Source organism: Egretta garzetta, unplaced genomic scaffold, assembly GCF_000687185.1.
Source record: "Egretta garzetta isolate BGI_Z169 unplaced genomic scaffold, ASM68718v1 scaffold499, whole genome shotgun sequence".
NCBI lineage: Eukaryota > Metazoa > Chordata > Aves > Pelecaniformes > Ardeidae > Egretta > Egretta garzetta.
The window spans coordinates 103,239-123,128 of NW_009260802.1; the positions used below are offsets into that span (position 1 = coordinate 103,239).

Below are 19,890 nucleotides of genomic sequence, written 5' to 3' on the forward strand. Positions count from 1 at the left end.
GGGCAGCCCCTCCGTCTTCCCAGGCAGAGGGGCTACCCCCGCCACGGCCACAGCCCGCACCTTTCCTGCTGGCACCGGGCAGGGGACACTCACTGTGAGCAGGGGACCGTGGGCAAGCACCTCCCAGCCCCACTAACACCACGATGGAGGGACCCAGCTCCCTCCCCGGGGGGGTGTTAGCGACAGCACCCACCCTCCGAGGTGACCCCGCGCTCAGAGATGAGCGCAGCACACGCGTCTGGGAGCAAGGCGACGCCTCGGGACGTATCTTCCTTTATTCCCCAAACCCAAATCTATCACAAAAAGGCTCAGTCCCACGGGGCAGGATTGTGTCAGATCAGGGGAACACTCAGCAGTTCAGAGGAAGCGCACGTACAAGGGGGCCGTGTGTAGCACCACATTACATTTATTTCGTATTTGAATTTGACTATCAAGCGATGAGCTGCACTTCAGACAGCGGCACTCTCAGTATGTACAAGATGAAATTGTTCATTTCTTCCCAAAAGCGAGCGGGGGAATCTTAATCATAGAAGTCATCAAATTCATCTGCTTCTGTGCTGTGAGTCGGGGGGCGCAAAGCAGCCTCGATCTCGGAGCCGCTGTCGTCAGATTCGCCCCAGAAAGCTGAGGGTGAGGAGAAAGAAAAAAAAAAAAAAAAACAAAAAAAGATAAATCTTTTCCAGGCTTATGTCAATTTATGCCGCAGGCACGATCACAGCTCCCCGGAGGCAGACAGGCGCCACGGCTTACGGCGAAGGTCGGTGTTCAGAAGGCTGCAAGGCCGAGGTGCGCGCTTCCGCCGCGGCGTGCTGCCGGCCCGCCGGGGTCTGCGACAGCGGAGCTGCTGTGGCCAAACAGCGGGCTCATTCAGAGGTCCCACTTCATTGTTCCTCAAGGTAGCTTGAGAGAACGTTTCCACTCCAAGCAATTTACTTGACCAGCTGCTGCCTGAATTACAGCTTTGTCTATTATGTTCCACGTTCTCCCTCTACTTGACCCTGCGGTGAAGTCACAATCGGAGCATGACATCACAGAGTTGGCATAAAAATGGCAATGATGTCACAAATGAAAAACCACCGCTTTGTGACAGGATCACATGCGGGCAAGACTGACTTCAGAGAACTGCGTGGCTTTAACAAACAGCTCTGGGAAGTAGCAAACACTTTCACTGAGACAAACAGAAGGACATTGAAATTCGGCGTGCCTGGGAGGTTCCTCGATACCTGAGTTCATGCGGCCGTGGAGAAGGGGAAAGCAGGGCACGTGGGGAAGCGCACGTCAAGCCCACAGCCGCGCAGGGAGCTGCGCTGCCCGTCTGCTCAGACCACTGCCAGGGGGCTGCTGGTTGCCCAAAGCCAGCGCCACCGCCACGATGCCCCAAAGGAGTCGCAAGGCTCAGAGACGGGGAGAGGAAGGCTGTCACACCTCACGCAGACATTTCAGCTCGTGTTTGACTGAGGCGCTCTGAACGCGCTCGGTGCTTTTGATGGCCCAAGCTATATAAAAACCTTATCTACAAATGCAGCAGCTGCGCCTTTCATCCTACATCCCCGGCCCCCTGGACTGCAGGCCTGCCCTCTGCCCGGCCGGGAACGGCAGAGCCATGCTGGCTGAACGCCTGGGAGGAGAACGGAGACGCTGAAAGGCTCCAAAAACCAGAGCTCCCCCGCGGAGAAGAAAAGGGGCTGGGGACACGAGAGAGGCCTTTCGGATGGCACCGACGCAGCCATCGTTTATGGCATCCCTAAGTCAGCTCGGGGCAAAGAGCTCCCTGCTCCCAGCGCCGATTTCACCTGCATTAGAGGTGACTGCAGATGCCAGCGGTTGTTACGGTGGTCAAAGGAGCAGAATGAAACACAGGGGAGAATAAAAACGTCTAGGGCCTAAACACCGATGTATAAGAAAGCCTGCTCGCTCATGGAAAAAAAAAAAACCCTGTTCCAGATGCGCACACGCGCAGCTTTGTGTGCCTACCTACTGTAAGCGTGCGCGCAGACGTGCGGCTGCCCACCCACGCTGCGACCCCAGTTCAGAGGGAAGGTCAGGGAAGCGGCAGGGTTTTCCTTCTCCAGGTGTTCTCCTACCTGTGATTAGCTGCTGTGTGATTTAAGCCCTGAAGCAACGACTTCCAAATCCACTGCTCCTTCCAAATCACATGCAATGATCCCTGCTCCTTCCTCACCGTGCGCGCTATGGAACATGTCCTCTCTGGGCCAGAATCTGTCATCGCCAGCTATTTTCTGGCTCCCGTGTTGAGAGGGGGAAATTCCAGGCTTTCCCGTCTGCCTGTGCTCATATTTTGTACAGTTCCATGGCATCATCCTCAGGTTTGCTACAATATAGACCATGCTTAGAAAGGCATCGATTTTAAATAGTGTAAACATTTGTTCCTTACCTTTGGACTTTATGGCAGTTACCATTCCCTTCCTGGTTTCAGCCCTGTAGAAGAGAAAGATTTCAACTCATCAGCACAAAGTCACACAATTAGAAGAATGCAAGTCAACTTTTTCTAAAAAAACCTGTGAGATGGTTTAAAAAAAAAAATCAGTAACTTCTGTAACCACTTTTTTTTTTTTAATAACTATTTTATCCTGGGTTTCTTCACCTTTATGTCTTCTAAAAGGTGGAGAAATTAACACGCAGCAGGGACAGCGGTCCCCATGTTCAGGCAGCATGAACTGGAGTCAGTCCCCAGTAACGGCGTGGGTTTACACCAGCAGTGAATTAAGGGCACAAAGGATCAGAGCTCCGTCTCTCTTCTGCAGCCTTTCAGATCACGCAAAGAAAGTAAAGGAAAAATCCAAACAAAAATAAAAGCACCCCCCACTGGTGCTGACTGAACTTCCCTAACTCCCCTTCCCGCCAGCGTCGTCCTCCGGCCCCGCCACCGGGTTCCCATAGCATCATCCCGGGCCCTGTGCAAATGTGCAATCTCCCAGCTGCCTTTGATCTACCTTGATGTATGTGCAGTTGCGACTCTGTTCTGTTAAATGACGGCTCTTGTGTCTAGAGCATCACAGGCCCTTTTGAATCTCTCAAACAAGCTGGAATCATTTTGATCTTTTGTGTGTAGCGTGTGTATTGTGTTGGCGCTGTGAAATAATCACACGGGGGCAATGATGGAGGAGAATTAACTGTTATATTAACAATCCTGCAATCAGCTCTAAAAGTAAAGCTTCAGCTGATTTTAATAAGGAGGATCAAATAGGAGATGTTTGTGACATTACTGTGCGAACTAGGAAAGCGCAAGCGCGTGTCAAGCTGCAATTTGAAGCTGTTGTCACAGTCCAAACGGGCCTCAATCGCCTGTCAAAAATCTCACACCATTTGCTGCGCTGCATTTGGAGGTATGGTGGCTAATGCACAACCTACAGCGAGGAGTTAAAAGCAGTCTAACCGCTCCTGTGGAGGCATTTGCCAAGGGGACCCAAAAAGCAGAGACGATTCACTGCTGGGCTTGCACCGCTGCGTCCAGTAAGAATGTGCGATCGCAGCTGGAAAGCCAAGCTTAAAGCAGGGGGGAGTCCCATCACGTTACAGCCACCTACATTACGGAGACTTTTCCTCCGAGACAAGAGGAAGCCCACGCCGTATTCTCGTCCTACGAGCCGTGAATGCCGTCAGCAGACAGCCTCCCTCTCCGCAGACACACACAGGTTCCCCCCCCCAAGGTGGAATATCAAACGTAGCTGAAGTTCAAGCAAGATACCAAACCTAGGAACAAGTAACGATACTAGTAGGGCATTAACAGAGACATAAATACTTATTAATACTTAAGTAAAAGCCTTTAAAACGCTAACCCTTCAAGCGTTTATCTGACCTTCTGTTCGCACGCCATCCAACTGCCCCCCCGTTTCACTCAAACCCTACGCCGCGTTGCACTTCATCTTCTCGTTCCAATACATTTACTCGACAGTGTTTCGGGCAAGTATTTTAAGTCAGAGCCTCCGGGCCGAGTCCTGCAAGACGCTGAACGCCCTTAACTCTTGCGCGCTCTGGTGAGATTTCAGGACCCTCGGCATCTCCCAGGACGTGCTCCCCGTATCCCAGGCTTACCCCGTAAAAATGTGCTCAAGAGGCTGCGGCTCTGGCGGCTGCATCGCTTATTCCCCCAGGCACAGCACAAGAAACCACTTGTTGCTGAGCCACCGAATTGAGAGGCGACTTCTGCGGCAGCCGGCACAAGAACCATTTTATCCTCAAGTAGCTGAGCAAAGCACGATCAGGCAGCTACCGCTTCCACTGCCAGCCGCTCCGGCTCCCCTTGTCGAGGTGGGCGTACGGGCCTTCGTTGCTCAGCCATGCTGGGAGGTCCCGAGGAGGGATTTTTTTTTTTCTCTACTTCCCTCCATGCTTCAAGCCCAGATTGAGGAGGGCCAGTCATTTGGGCCCAGAGCCTCCGCCGTGCTGAGGACTACTACGCACAAGGTGGAGAGTGGGACCACCGGTGGAGGGCTGCCTAGCCACCAGGAGGGCTTGCCCGGCCACCGGGAGGCTCGGTCCTCTTGCACAACTCTGAGCACTGCGAGGTGCTGCAGGTCCAGCTGAAGGCCAGTGGTCTCATGGAGAAGTTGTGGTGGACAAGAGACCACCATGGCTGTAGGAAGGTCTGGAAACCTTCTTTCTTCTGCCCCAGCTCCCCATGAACAGGAAGGTCAACGCTGCCAGGAGGAGGGGGAAGACCGATGTTTGTGTCCTACCAAACCCCATCCATTTGTTGGGGTTCACCCTCCCGGGGCTAACCCACCCCACATACGCACAGAGCCCTAGCGCTGCACCCCGGGAGCCGGGCGCTGGCATGACACCACGGCCCATAAAGAGAGAGATGGGGACAGGGCATCAGCAAAGGCCGGGCGTGAAAGCTGTCGGTACAGAGAGGAACGCCGTGGGAGATAGGGAAAAGGGAGATAGGGCATCCGAAAGGCCAGATGGGAAGTCACAGCTCCGCCAAACCCAGCCTGGAAAACGCTGCAAGATGGCTTTGTAACAGGGAACAAGGTTCCCGAACGACTCTGAAGCGCTGGTCAAGGCTGGTAAGGTGCAAGACGACCACTACGTTGCAAAACCTTCATATTCAGGAATCGGCAAATTCAATCATGGACGTTGTCATCTGGCACACTGAGCACACAATAACCACACAGACCTCCGCCGAGAAATTTCAGGAGTATAAATGGACTAAGGCCGGTTTCACTGCCTCGACTAATCCCCGTCGTGACCCTTCGATATCCATTTACGCGTGTGCTTCTTCCCTAAAATAATTCCAAACTGAACCCGGGCTCTAACAAAGAAAAAACCCAAACCAGTTTAACTTCAAAGGGCCATTTAATCTCTGCTTTACTCTGATGAAATGGGCTTTTTGTGTTGAAGATGCTGCAACAATAAGAAATAAAAAAAAAGCTCCAAGGAAATTTTTTTCCCTCCATAAAGAAAATTAATATTAAGAGGAAAATACCAGACCAAGAAGAGCCAAGTTAATAGAGGTGGCTCACTGAAAAACAACAACAAAGGTTTGCTTTGGCCTGAGCATTTTTGCTAAAGCACCTGTTGGAGCTCTGGGTTTTTGAGTCAAGTGGACAAAGGACACCCAAACATCAAGGGGGGCGGGGGGGGATACCCTATCACCAAAAATAAAGAAAAAAGAAAACAACCCAAATGTCAAGGAAAAAAAAAAAAAGCAACAAACCAACAGAAACCCCCAAGCACCAAGAGAAAAGCCATGGCCGAAATGCCGAGTTTTATCAGGAAAACAAACGAAACGCGGGGCGCAGTGGCGCTCGGCCGATCCCACCGAATCATTTCTCAAAAGCATCTCCGTGCCCCGTGGTCGGAGGGAGCCAGGCTGCTCGGGGGCAGCGCCTCCCCCGTGAGCGTCCGCTCTCCTGCCCGTTCCTGCAGAAGCCCGACGGCTCTAGCATTTCTGCTGACGTTTTACGAGAAATTAGGCATCACAGAAGTATTCTCAGTCCTGGAAAGTCAGTATAGACTAAAAAATAAAAACCCACTCATCACACCAGAAGTGGAGTAGTAATAGTGAATGTAAGTAATTACACTGCAAAGAGGATGGCCGTTATTTTAGGGTGCAAGGATCTGTATCGAGTTACATCTAAGACCCTTCTCTGTTCAGATAGAGCAGGCTGAAGGGAAAAAATAAAATATATTCTTGCCTAGAGAAACCACAAACACAAAGACTGCATCCCCGTGCTGCGATGAAACCCTGTTGGAAGAGCACAGGGCATCACCACAAAAAATCAACTCCATTTCCTCTGTACTACAAAGGCAACGATGTATGTAGCCAGATGTTGTGGCCTCTCCCCCAAACCATTCCTCACCAATATTCATAGAGCGCTGCTGCTACCACATTGCTATTTCTGCAACAGCTGGATGCTAAGATTTAGGAAACAAAGCTCACGAATATCTGTAACATCCAGAAAATGTGCTTGAATTCAGAGTCAGCTGCTTAGCGAAGCGATCTGACAACGGGACGTAGGGCAGGAGCACAAAACTGTGGGATAGGGGCTGGTTTCTGGGTGCGTCTCGGAGGTCTGCAAACGGGGTGCCGCGTTCCCCGGACTCCCTGGTAGGGGCACCTCCCAGCTGCTCCCAGCCCCCAGCCTTTGGAGTCCCTGCGGAACCACAGCAATTCTGGTAGCTCCCCCACCAGCAAAGCAGTGCCAGGACAGGATCCGAAGGGTCCCACCGAGCCGGGTGCACCCCCAGCGGAGGGGCAGCCCGCCTCAGGCCCCGGCAGCCAGCCCCGCTGCTAAGCATCACCCCCGAGAATAATTAAGTGGATGAATTATAATCTGCCAACTTTTATTTGCGTGTCATTACATCTGTGTTTGGTGACGGCAGCTTTCGACTTAAAAAAACCAAAACAAAACACACCTTCAGAGAGCAGACGGGATTACTGCCAGGAGACAGATCAATCACAGTTTAAAACACTTTTCCACCCTGTTTATGTCCTAAAAAATTAAAATTGTCCTTTGGTTCTCAGTCGATAATGCATCTCAGATCTCCAGATTATCTTGAAACAAGACAGCGCAAACCAGCCGCAGGAAAATAAACTGCTTGCATCAAAAGCTGGGAATTACCCAGAAAGCTAGTGACCTCCACTGGCTGCAGCCATCGCTACAGGGCCGCGGGATGCCACACACATCGCCTGCCGCCCGCTCTCGCGGCGAGGTTCAGTCCTGACTTCTGGTCCCTTCTCCCCCAAGTAATTGCACAATTTAGCACGCTCCTTCCCGCTGCAAAACACTCGCTCCGCACAACGAAAGCTGCGTCTCTGTATGTACAAATATTCCCTCGGCAAAGCCAAGGAAGCCAGGGAAAAGTAGTTTTATAGCTGGGCGCAGAGCGGGCCGGGGCTCGCGGGAGAAGAGGAAGCTCTGGCATGCACCTCCGAACAAAAGGGAACAAGTGGTCTTTACTCGGAGCGCAGCTTCCTATTAAGACTCACTCCTTCGTACATCATGCCTTTCATCCCCACTCAACCACAAAATGATTTTGCTGTAGGAAATACAATGGCAGAAAAAGATTTACATTGAAAGAATCTTTAATAATAAACTGTTGCAGATCTGCCTACTTCCCCGTGATTTATAATACAATAAACATCGGATTCTATTAAGTCTCATGCACTGAAGACACGCACTGAAAACCCCAATATGAAAGCCCTCAATTCTTCCCGTCTCCAGCACCATAATAGTGAAATGAGCATGTGTAAATGCGCTAAGAGTATCTCTTTGCATCTTTTATAGCTTGTGTGTATTAATCTGTAAAGCTTATTAAGAAAGTCATTGCTATGCAAAGCAGCACCCAATCTCTTTCTCTCGCTTTTCAAGAGAGCGCAGTGTTGAGCCAATAGGACCGGTCCCCGGCCCCTCATTCGGCATTCATGACATGCAACGTTTGCACAATGTATCTCTCAAAGGCTGCTGAATAGAAAGCCTTAATACTCATGTAAACAACTGCAAACCAATTACTTAATGAATCAGGCCCACACATAATGAGGTGCCAGACAAAGAGCTATAAATGCATTTTTGCGCCCGAGCCTCCGCTTTAAAGTAAAATCCCTCAGCTGTAGTTTGGGCTTAACTGGCACATCGTAATTATTGTCTGGAGGACATCAGAGGAAGCCATTTTTTTTTATTTCGGTCCAGCGGGGTCTTCCGCGAGGTCACTCATCAGCTCAGTGACAAAACGCGGCGCAGAAGAATTTATAAAAAGTACCCCAGCCGCGCTACGCAGTTGCGTTTATTCTCAAGGAGTGGGTTTCGAGACCACTTGTAAAAGCAATAAAGCCCCAGAAGTGACTGCCACAAGCGGAGCGCTTCGACGCCGGCAGCGAGGAAGCTGCCCCGCGCCCTGGCCGCAGGCAAGCGCCCGGCCGCCCCGGCCCATTTCTCCAGCTTTTTGGCTACTTTTGCCCCTCTCCGTCACCACGGGGCGGATCAAAGCGTCCAAAAGTACGGGCTGTTAACCCGCGTCATGGGCAGAAGGCTGCGGGGTTTTCGGCTCCCTTAGGAAAACAAACTTTAAGCCATCGTAAGAGATTTTTTTTTTTTTTTTTAAAGCAGCATCACCGGGTATCAGCGCGTGAAGCGCGCTTGCTTCCCAGCACCGAGAGGCGTTGTAGGGCAGAACCAACTGGGGTAAAACCGATCGCAAACAAGAATTTGCAAGAAACAGCAAAAAACCCCAGGCACACCCTGTGAGCAGCATCTGGAAAGGCAGGAGCTGCCGAAGGCGTTATCAGCAAGCGGCGCAACGCCCACGGGGAGAGAGGCTCGGAGGCTTTTTTTTTTTAAATAAAAAAAATGGTTTGTTTTACACGATAGGCGTTTTGTTTGGATGCTCAGCAGCGATGCTGTCAGCAAGGTCTGCAGGGCCCGATCCTTCTCTTCCTGCTGGCTTCAGTGAAGGATGAAAATCTCACATTTAAAGATTCCATCTACAGGAGCAGCCTCACGTTTCGTACCGTTAGGCCTTACGATTTGGAACATCACTCCCGGACGAAGCATCAGAAAATTTAAAAAGAAAAAAAAAGAAAAAAATAAAGGAGTTTGAACAAGACTGCAAGAATTAATCCCAAACAAAAGCAGGCCTGGCATTCACCAACACAGTATTCCAGCCTGTATTTACCGTCCTTGAGGAATGACAGGAACGCTCCGATTTTAACACAAAATGCACAACACCAGAACTGGAACCGGCCTCACCCATAACTGCCTCGAATACCTACGCAAAGATGGTGATGCCGAATAAATAGGAGGAGTTAAAAATTTATCCAAATGCTTTAAGTCTCTCCCCAAGTGCTCCTGAGGGCAGCGCTGAGACACGGAGCTGCGCGGCAGCAGCACCCACTTGCCAGGCTGTTCCCACGAGGGCTGATAAGGATCTAAAGCCCGGCCGATACCGATGAGGTGGCTGCGTTAGATCCTATTTTCTGCTGCTTCTTGACCACTAATTTGATTGCTGCCACGTGATCACCATTACACGCCAACGAAGGACACAAGGAACGTCCAACCGAACGGCTTGGGGACCCAAAGGGAGCTGCTGCCCTTTAAAAAAGAAGCCACAAACCAACTTTTTTTTTTTTTTAAGAAAAAAAGAACAAACTGTGCCCTTTCGGTATGGTTAAGGCCATGAATTAAACACACCCGGTTTGAAAGCAAGGTTTAAACACCCCAGTATCAAACATTAAACCCCCCCCCAAACCCCGAGCGCGTGAACCGCGTTATCCAGTTACAGCGCGTTTCCACCTCGGATGCCCGGCGGAGAAAGCCGCCACTTTATCTCGTGAAGACTTCGTGCTTTATGCCTGCCCCTCTCCTGACAACTGCCATTGTCTGGCCCCCGCGCAGCCCTACTGAGAGCAGCTGTACGCGCCGATTTGTGGTTCACCGAGATGTCAACTGAGTCCCACAATGCGAGAACAGCAGCTGCAAACAATACTTGGCTTTGGCACAAATATTTTCCAAGGTGCGCCAAAGTTTAAGATGTTTTATGGGATAAATACAAACAGGAGCCTTAACCCCAGACCGCGTGAACACATCAAATCATCGCAGCTTTAGGCGTGTGCTGCCGGCGTTTCTCATCTACAGAAGCGTTTCAGGCGCTGAGGGATTTAACAGCGTTACCTCGGGCAGGCAGGACTCCTTTCACTCGACGAAGAACTAGTTCCCGAATGCGTTTCTTGGCTCGCTTTTGCCGCGGAACTTTTATTGCCGCTATCCCAGCCTGGAAGGCAAAAAACACACAGCGTGAGTTTCCAAATAGCGAGGGCAGGACCTCGCAGCAGCGCGCGGTCCCTCGCCGCACCACGCGCCCGTTTTCAAGCAGGCGCAGGCAGGGATCAATTACGGCACCCGACGATGATTTCTTGTGAACAGGGACATTTTTGCACTTCCTACCTCGCTTTAGAAAAGAGAGAATCTCGGCGTTTGCGCCAAGGGCTGTTTGCATCACAGCAACTTAAAGCAAAGCTCAAAGGATTTCTTGGGTCCTTTTACTCTTTTTGTTTTTTTAATTCCCGAGTTCTCATTTATTTTAGTTCATCAGGAAGCACAATTATTTTTAGTCTGCTTCCCCTTAAAAGTAGATGGTTTTGAGTAGCTACAGTTCCCTTCATGTTATTTGCTACAGCCGTATTTTCAACCGCTCTCCCGAAATAGAGCTGCGGCCAGGGGGCACAACTTTGGGGATTTTTATGACTTAGATTTCAGAATCTTTCATCCATGCTTTCTTCCTTTCCTTTCTCCCCCCCTCTGTGTAGCTCATTACCATTCCGTAGAGATTGATTTAAAATAAAATAAAAAAAAAGAAGAGGTAAAGGATTCAATTCACTGGAGTTGTACAATTGCTCATCTTTGCACTCATTTCCAAGGAACACGATGCTCAGGTACAAATCCCTCTTTGCACGCATGTGTATTTATATATAGTACTGAAATTATAACCCAGCCCTAACCGCTACCAACTTCATTCCAACCCAGGACAGTTTGGTGGTTCTGTACACCTGGGCCACCCCTACTTTTAACTGGCCGTGCCCGTTACCAGCCCGCTCCCGCGGATCACACCCCTCCGCTCGGGATTTCAGCAGCAGAAGCCCTGCCCCATCTCGGGCACTTCCAACAAAGAGGTGCAGGGCGCCTGGCCGGCACTGGGGGCTGTGCACAACAAACCTGACCGCCTCCCAGAGAACGCATGAAGGGAAAAAGGAAAAAAAAAATTCAGAATGGGGGGAAAAAAAAAAGAAAAGAAGGAAAAAAAAAAAGGGGGGATCCCTCTCCCTTTCCTGTGATGTGCACGTGCAGAGGAGCAGAGGCCTGTGGAGACGACGGCGGGTGCCCTGGATGCAAGGCTGACAGCGGCTGGGAGCTACAGACCGAGTGACGTGGGCATGCGCTAAGCGCCCACCACAAAGGGCCTTGCTTGTACCTTACTTTGGGAATTAAAAAAAGACAGGGAATTTAACGTAATTGAGTCCTAACGGCCAGGAACTGCTTTTCACTCCAGCAGTGAAGCGCGGAACACCGGTGTACATCGCGGTGTAACCCCGGCCGGCAACTCGGCCCCACGCAGCCCCTCGCCCACTCCCCCCGGGGCAGGACGGGGGAGAGAATAGTGAGAAAGCTCCTGGGTTGAGGTAATGACAGTTTAGTAGTCAAAATGAAATAAAATAAAAATAATAAAAGAAGATACAAAGCAAGTGAGGCATGATGCAATTGCTCACCACCTGCTAACCGATGCCCGGCCCCCCGGCGAGCTCTCCCCCAGTTTCTATACTGGGCATGAGGCCATACGGTCTGGAATAGCCCTTTGGGCAGCGGGGGTCGGCTGTGCTGGCCGTGCCCCCTCCCGGCTCCTTGCGCACCCCCAGCCCTCTCAGCCAGTAGAGCACAAGAAGCCAAAGAGTCCTTGATTTAGTGCAAGCGCTACTTCCAACAACTGAACCATCAGGGTGTTATCAACACCACGCTCATCCTAAAGCCAAAGCACAGCGCTGTGCCAGCTGCCAGGGGACCATTAACCAGGATAGTGTATTTTTTCAGGGCTCCCCACACACGGATCCGAACTACAAAACACAACGCGGCCAAGGTCACGCGCTCCCATCTTGCCTGGGGAGAGAGCAGGCGTTGCGTCAGGAGGGCGCCCCTCCGCCCCGAGAAAGCCTTGCACAGAGCGAGTTGTGCCCGGCTGACAGACCGCCACGGGCCGGGGACTCTGCAAACATTCAAAATCCAGTTACGTGTGCCCTCAGAGGTGGCTCTGGCATGTCCATGGCTTGCTCCTCACGTGAAGGAGAATGTGAAGCCAACGGCCTCCGTGCACACCGCCGGCTCTTCCCTTGCAGCCCTGCACGTGCAGAGGGACGCATCCAGCTCGTTACAGCCTGTTAATGGACTGAATGCTTTTCCTCCTTCCCTACCAGAGCAAGCAGAGAGCTTCAGGTGGAAGCTTCAGAGGGTGTCAGCATGCCGGACATGCAGCTGCATCTGACCCACACCTCTCAAAGTCTTCCATTTGTTTTGGGCTGGGACCCCCCCAGGCAGGGCCCGGTACCAAGCCTGCTGCTGAGGGGTCCCCTGCAGCAGGAACGGATCTGCAGACTCAGGGAGGCACTTCTACCTCTGCACAAGCAGCGTTCTCTGTTGCTGTTGAATGCTCTTCCCGTCCCCCAGGGCAGCGACAGGGAGCCTGCTTTTTCCCAGCCATACCCAGCACACCTTTCCCATTGGCACTTCGAAGTCCAGGTCCTCGCCAGCTCTACCGAAGCTCGAGCTGGGCCACCGTTGCTGTGCAGCTCTCCGTGGGGCTCCTGCAGGCATTCCAGCCTCAAAAGGCCATTCCCCTGCGCTTTCCGCGCCTGCGCTGGCTCCCCTTCCTTCACATCACACAGCAACACAAACGACTTGTTCTTCACCTTTAAGGCCCTTCGGAGCCCAGCTTTGCCCTACCTGGCAGTTACAGTACAACGCAGGGCTATCAGTCCCCACTTCTGCCTTAGTCACACCAGACTGCCTTGCCAGTTAGTCCCGTGGCTCCCCTCGAGCATCTTTGTGCTGACTTACATCCCACAGAAATGGAAGATCCTCCTAGGAACCGCCGTGCGATTCATCCAGGTTGCGGCACCCACGAAGCCTCTGGCAAGGCGTAAGCAGCGTGCGGCTTCGAGCGCCGAGCAATCGCCTGGCTCTTCCCTCCTCTTACCCCGCTCATCCGCTTCGTCCCCATGCCTTCAACAACGCGCCCGCACTGTAAGTTGGCGGAGAGGAAGAGCCTTGGTCACAGGCGTGTGGCACTGACAACAAAACCAGCCCAACCTGGGCGCACGGCAGCACTTGCTTCACGACCGGGAGAAAGCACGAGCGACTGGCGCAAGGTGCAGGGCAGAGAAGGTACAAGAAATACGCTGCTAGGGGAGAAAACCCGGGAGCACTTCGCTCCCGACAGAACTGCGCCACGCCATAAAACCCTTACACAGGTCAGTCAGTCACTGTGCTTAAGGGTAAATGCAACTCAGTTCAAAAAGACACTTTTATTCTGGGGTCCGTGCGCGTCTCTGTCACTTGTTTTGCCAGAAGCCCCTACCTTGCTATGCCGTAACACCCAGCGCGCCCTCCCCGTCGCAGGCGGGGGACAGCGAGAGGCACGCTGTGCTGGCACACAAACACACGCTTTTCCCTGAGCACGCAGCAGAACACGACAGCCCGGGCAAGAAAGGTGCACTGAGTGGGGAACTGGCAAAGCAAAAAGGATGGGTTTAGAGCACAATAGCAGCACGCCGACTGAAACCCTTGGATAAAGGAATTGCCAGCACCATAGAAATCATCCGGCGGGGAGCAGCAGCTCCGGGGAGCAGAAGCGGAGGCGAGAGGAGGGCTGCGACAGCTGGAGAGCAGCAGCTCCTGACGGCCATCTCATAACGCCCGCCGGGCCGAACGCAGGCTTGCCAAAAAGCACCTCTCCTTCCCAGCCGGATTCGGTAAATTCGTGCTACACCGGGTAAGAGACCGATGCCATCTGCTTGCTGTTCCCTTCCTAGGTGGTTTCTGGAAGGAGCGGCCTCAGCACACCACCAGCCCTCCTGCTCCGGGGACACCCGGCACGCAGGGGCGACGCTGCCCGGACGGGGTGCTCCGAGCGTTTCCGCAGCCGGAACGGCCAGCCTGTGCCGCGCAGACGCAACTGAACGAGCTCGATGAAATTCAGTCCTTCAACTCAAACGGGGACGGTAATAATGGGAAGTTCTTAACCCAACCGTTGGAGCAACCCCGCGCCAGAGCAGGAGCTGGGGCATCCTCCTCGCACCTTTATTCCTGTGCGCTGCTCCTTCCACCCGGCACCAGCAAAGGCTCTGCGATACCGCTATTCATTAAAAACACTCCATGCTTTCCAACTTTGAATTAACTGTGCCGTCGGCGTGGGTCAAAGCAGCTTTCTTGTCGGCTTTTGTGATTTCGTTCTGACCAAAATGGGTTCATTAGCCAACAATTCCAGGGGAAAACCCACTGTCTTTGCGTAATGACCCACGGGTGTTTTGTTCTGCCAAACAGTCGCAGGGATCTTCAGCCCAGAACACACCGTACCAGCACAGAACCGAGAAGGTGTTTTCTCCGTGCGTTCCCCCTACGGCCTAGGTTGCAGCATCTATCAGCTTGCAGCCAAACACCTCGGCAGCTAAAAAAGCGATGTGATTTTCTGCAAATGAAGAGATGTGCTTGACTCTGCCTGTCTGGAAACAGGAAAGGTAGCTCCCGGGGCTGCTGGTTTGTAAAACGCAGGCTGGGAAAACAGAGACACCGCTGTGCTGACACGGAGCCCGCGCAGCCGGTGAGCACAACTGCAGCCTTCGACTTCAGCAACGAAGCACGTAAGCGAGCTGTAGGAGTACAGTAGGCGCTGCGTGACTGGGAGAGGAGCGAGAGCGCTTTGTACGCCGCTCCAGAGCAATAAAGAGCAATCATCCGTTAATTCCAATAGCAATCAATAATCCCATATGCAAATGGAGGTAGTCAGAGGGCAAAAGACCCCAGACTCAACGCAGACACGGATCTGCATCTTCCTCCCGTACACAAGTGAGAGCCTACAGCGAAAGGAACTTGGCTTTTTCCGTGTACTTCTATCACCAATAGAAGAGTTGGGCATTTCAGCTGTCACCAGACTTCAAAGTCGCTAATGCCTTGAAAGGAACGTTATCGGGATCAGCCGAGCCTGCAAGCTGTGCAGTTTCGCAGTTACCTTGGCAATAGTTATTGCACCCGCATTCAGGAGTCCTGGCAGGTCTGGGCTGCCATCCTGCTAGGTCCTGTACCGAAAGAGAAAACAATAGTTCCTGCCTGGAGGAACTTCAAATCTGAACAAGCTCCTCCACCACATTAACGCTAATTACTGAGCTTGCTGATAACCTACAGAGAGCTACGCGGGATGGAAGGAGCCACCGCCAGCACAGGAACGGCCGCTGCGCACGCCTCCACCTCGGGAGCAGAGGGGTGAGTGCCGGCTCTATAGGGGCTCTGGTACGCACCCATTTCCCTCGCGATAAAGCAAAGAGACTTGCACACACAGAGAAGATAAAGGCTACCTGCACATCTGACACAAGGATGTGCTCTTTGGAGAGCAAATAGATGGGAAACATCTCCCAATTAAAACCTGAGCAGAGCACTGCAGTCGCCAGTACCCAGATGTAGGTCAAACATCAACAAGTGTCTCCCACCTTTCCTTTAAATTAAAAAAAAATAAATAAATGCTCTTATCGTACTAATATACCAACATACGATGCTGTCCTCTCAAGAGCAGACGCTTGGATGACCAGTGGACTCAGGAAATCCCAGTAGAGCAAGCTGCCCAGTGAGATACTTCCAGAAGCTGCCTCTGTTTAGAGATCGAAGAAGAATTTTCACCCAGAATTCATAACTACAAAAAGACTGAGGTCCTTCAGGACCTCAAGTCGAGCAGCGTAAAATACCACCTTCTGGAGTACATAACATATGCTAACTTAAGCAAAAGGAGCAACCTGACGCTGTCCCAAGGTAGCTCGGTCAGGCCAAGAGCAGCAGCAGCCATCCATCACGTACAGATGAACTTTCGTCGTAACAGCGGTTGCGAATGGGTTGGTATCAAATGAAGCGAAAAGTTGGGTAGACTTATTAATGCCTTTATTAGCGCACTCCAAGTGGAACCTCGGGAACCTTTTAACTTCAAGCTCAAAGGGGGACCTCACCGGGAAGGACGCGTGGGCGTGGGAAAAGTGTTGGCAGGATTATTGGCTCATTAAAGGTGACCTAAAAGGGAAAGCAGAATCGGATCTGTGCTCTTTCATGTTCCCTTAGGATATATAAAGAAGGGCTAATTTTTTTCTTCTTCTTCTTCTTAAGAGGGTTTTTCCTTCTTATTTCTACATTAGAGATTTTATACCTGGAGAGTACCTGGAAGGTGGCATTCAAGATGTTGGGAAAGCGGGGCCTGATGAGTGGAGAAGTAACGCCATTTCTATTCAAAAGCTTTACAGCTTTAACAGCTATTTAAATCAAAGACATAAACGAAGGGTAGGGAGAGAATCTGGTTTTGTTAAGATTTAACAAACCTGCCCCTTCAATAAAATCAGCAGTTTCTGACTCGTAAATGAGACTCTTAAACAGCCACCCAGCAAAACAAAAAATAATGTATTTTATCCTTTCCTTTTAATCTCGCATTATTCGCCTACCTCAGGAACAGCAAAAGCTGAATGGTTTCTTTAACGTGCCTTCGCGAGATGGAACACAAAGCGTCCATGAAGAAAATGAGAACGAGTCCACGCGTCCTCCTATATCCTCACGTAACCTGGTATAGGGGAGAGCGCTATTAACAGCTGACTCCTCCCTGGGCGAGACCATACACAAATCGTAAGCCTTTTGGAGCCACAAGCCTAGGACAAGGCCATGGGGAAGGAACCATCTTCACGGCAGGAGCTACCTTGCCCCTGCGCCCCTGGGTGACTAGGGGTTTGAAAAGCTCAGGTACCCTGCCACGGAGGGGCACAGCTCAGCAGACATTTCAGCCCAAGTTGGTGTTTGGAAGAGCACCAGGGGACACCGGTCCTTGCTCAAGCAGCTTTGGGTACCAACCCAGGTGGCCTCTAAGAGACACCCAACCCCATGCCAGCCATGACCCTAAAGCCCTTCTCCCCAGAGCCACATCTCCTTCCTCCCCCACAGGCATTTAAGAAAAAACCCAAATATTTCTGGATTTTTTTACAGAATATTAAAATAAATAGTTTTCTGCTTCCCTCCTCCCCCCTCCATAACAGAAGAAAAACCAACCAAAAGTACAGAGGCATTCGTAAAGTGCCATCACAGAAGACTGCTTGGCAGCACGTCCACCCAGCTTGCACAATGAGGTCCATCAAAACCCAAAAGCCCCAAGGGCTTCTGGTATTTCAAACCAACACTTAAGGCCCTTGAGGAATGCAGGAAGTACTGAAAAAAACCCAAAATTAGTATCCCTGAAAAGCTTAAAAAAAGTTGTACAGCAAAACAATCGTGTATAGGATGGACATTAAACATCGGTTCATCTAAAACCACAAAGCCTAACCCTCAACCAAGTCACTTGAGCCCAAAAGACAACGCACAGAGATGCTGCCTCTGTTTGAGGCACCATTTCAGAGCTCCAGGGCCACAGCCCACAGCAAGTAATGATGAGCAAATCAGAAAAAAGCGACAGGCTGGAAGGGCGAGGAGCCAGAAGAGAACAAGAGGCCCGGAGAAGATCATGGGCCGAAGATGAATCGCATCTGAAAGGAGCAACTTTGCTTTCAAGTGAGATGTGAAAAGCCTCGCCCCTAGAGACAACACGATGGCCAGCTCCTGGAAATGTGCTGCAACAAAACTGTAAACAAAGAACGGATTTTAAACCAAAGTTACTGGTTTCAGAGTTCAGGTTAGGGAGTTTCTCAGCATTTTTATACAAATAGGAAGAATTGGTATTTGCATGGCCATTCAGTACGGAAGCCACGGGAGAAGTAGGGAGGGGGGATGCCCATCGTGGCTTGGCTTCTGACTAACGGACGTCTAACACGTCAGGGTCCCCAGCAGGGAATTCCCCGATGAATTTGTATGCAAAACCACAGCTAAAAGCAGTACGGCTAAGTCATAAAATCAGGGTGGGGAGAAGCAAACCAAAAGCATTGGTGGCTATGGAGATCCAAACTCGAGAGCCAGTCTCCTTAAAAAAAAAAAAATATATATGTGTTATCAGCGATGGCATCGAGTGGGAGGGAGTCGCCACTCCTGACATCGGCCATGCTGGCGCTCTCTGCAGTTCAGGGAACTCAAACCTCAATCCTCAAATTTGAATCCTCTTAAACTACACATGAAATCGAACTAACCCTGAGACTTGCAAAATTTTAGATGAATTTCCAAATGAGAAGTATGTTCGGTTTCCTGCAAGAGATGTAAGTGGCTTTCAATTCCTCTGAAAATCAATGCAATTCACATGTTAAATGTGTTGCCGTGTGTGACTGAAGGACATTTTAAGCAGCAGGAGAATGGAAAGCAGTCTACTCTCTAGAAGAAAAAAATAAAATCTAAGTTTTGTTGGGCTAACATAGGAACGCCCTTGCTGTGGTATAATTCAGGGATACAAGAGGCACATTTTTATATTTCAGCTGCAAATTAGGCTCAAACAGCAGCAGAGGAAAACCTCTGTAGAGAAATGAATTGCTCTGCGAAAGACAGGCTATTCTGAAGCCATAAAAGAGCAGAAAAGCAACAGCCAGTGTTGCATAAGCAGATGCCCTCGCACCTTTCGGTCGGAGCACACACCTGCATGAATAAATATTTAGCCAAACATCAAGATTTATAGAGAAGTAGCCCACCACTTTACAGACCCAGGCAAAAGCAAATTGGGACTCATTGCAGAGAGCCCTCCCCTGAATACTAACGCCTCCTCGGTACCCCCGGACCGAGAAGCAGCGGCATCTCGGGGTCCCGAGCGAGCCTCATTCCTCCGCTGCGGGAGGATCTGAGCACGCCTTGATAAAGCCTCAGTGCTAAAAATTTTGTGTTATCAGGCAGCTTTTGTAACGGAGGCAGAGTCACGGCTCCCCGGCCAGCAGGGCTTTTCCCCACGCTTATTCTAATGATACACATTCAATTACTAGGGAAAAGAAAAGAATCAAATCGGAAACATCTGTAGTTTGCCATATAATTACTGGATCTTCCCCACGGAGACTGACCTTTGTAACACCGATACCGGGACCTGAAAGGCTAAATGACGGGATATTCGCATGGTTTAAATGTCTAACATGATTACAAGGAATTAAATAGGCGCTGTTATTTTCCATCTTGGTTTACGTTAACGTAAGCGTGGACTTTATGCTCTGACGTTTAATCTTTGCGCTCAGTATGTAGTAGCTGAATTTACTCACTATTAGTGGACCCAAACCACTGAAACGCTGCGTTTTGATTATATAATAAAGTTGAATACTGGATTCGAGGTTAATATGCAGCCATTGCTTTTACCTGTAATAGGAATCTTTTCGACCGCGCTTTCTTCCTTGCTCTCATCTTCACACCAGCTTGCGACTCCTGGATGTGAGCACGCTATAATGAAACACATTTCAAAGTCGCAGTGATCAGACTGGTTTGTTTGCTTTTAAGCCCTACTCCCTTTAATTTCGCACTTTTGTTATCTCTTGTTTATTGATCTAAACTATCCATTACCGTTCTTAAAAGAGGCGCCTACTGTGAACTTTCCTCGCATGCGAGGCTACCCTGCCTCTCTGTAGCTCCCAGAGAAAAGGACAAGCTAACCAAATGTCTTAAATTATTTAAGACCCAATGGGATTTAGGAAACAAACAACCCACAGTAACTCTGCAATCTCGTCCGGCAGCCCGACAGCAGCAGCGTATATCA

At 50.7% G+C, this 19,890-nt stretch overlaps 1 protein-coding gene across 18 annotated transcripts in view; it reads right to left on the reverse strand.

The window, feature by feature from the left end:
- The window catches only part of KIZ (kizuna centrosomal protein), a 58,447-nt gene that overhangs the window by 11,186 nt on the left and 27,371 nt on the right, over positions 1 to 19,890 (reverse strand). For 12 of the 18 annotated variants that reach the window (XM_035902216.1, XM_035902218.1, XM_035902215.1 and 9 more), the window contains 3 exons: positions 19,497 to 19,577; positions 10,137 to 10,236; positions 646 to 2,439 (listed from right to left, as the gene is read on the reverse strand). In XM_035902216.1, the coding sequence (XP_035758109.1) occupies positions 2,091 to 2,439; positions 10,137 to 10,236; positions 19,497 to 19,577 (530 nt within the window). In that variant the 3' untranslated portion in view covers positions 646 to 2,090. Of the gene's footprint in view, positions 1 to 390; positions 625 to 645; positions 2,440 to 10,136; positions 10,237 to 19,496; positions 19,578 to 19,890 lie in introns of those variants that run through there. The other 6 variants (XM_035902220.1, XM_035902232.1, XM_035902233.1 and 3 more) reach the window with 6 other exon arrangements.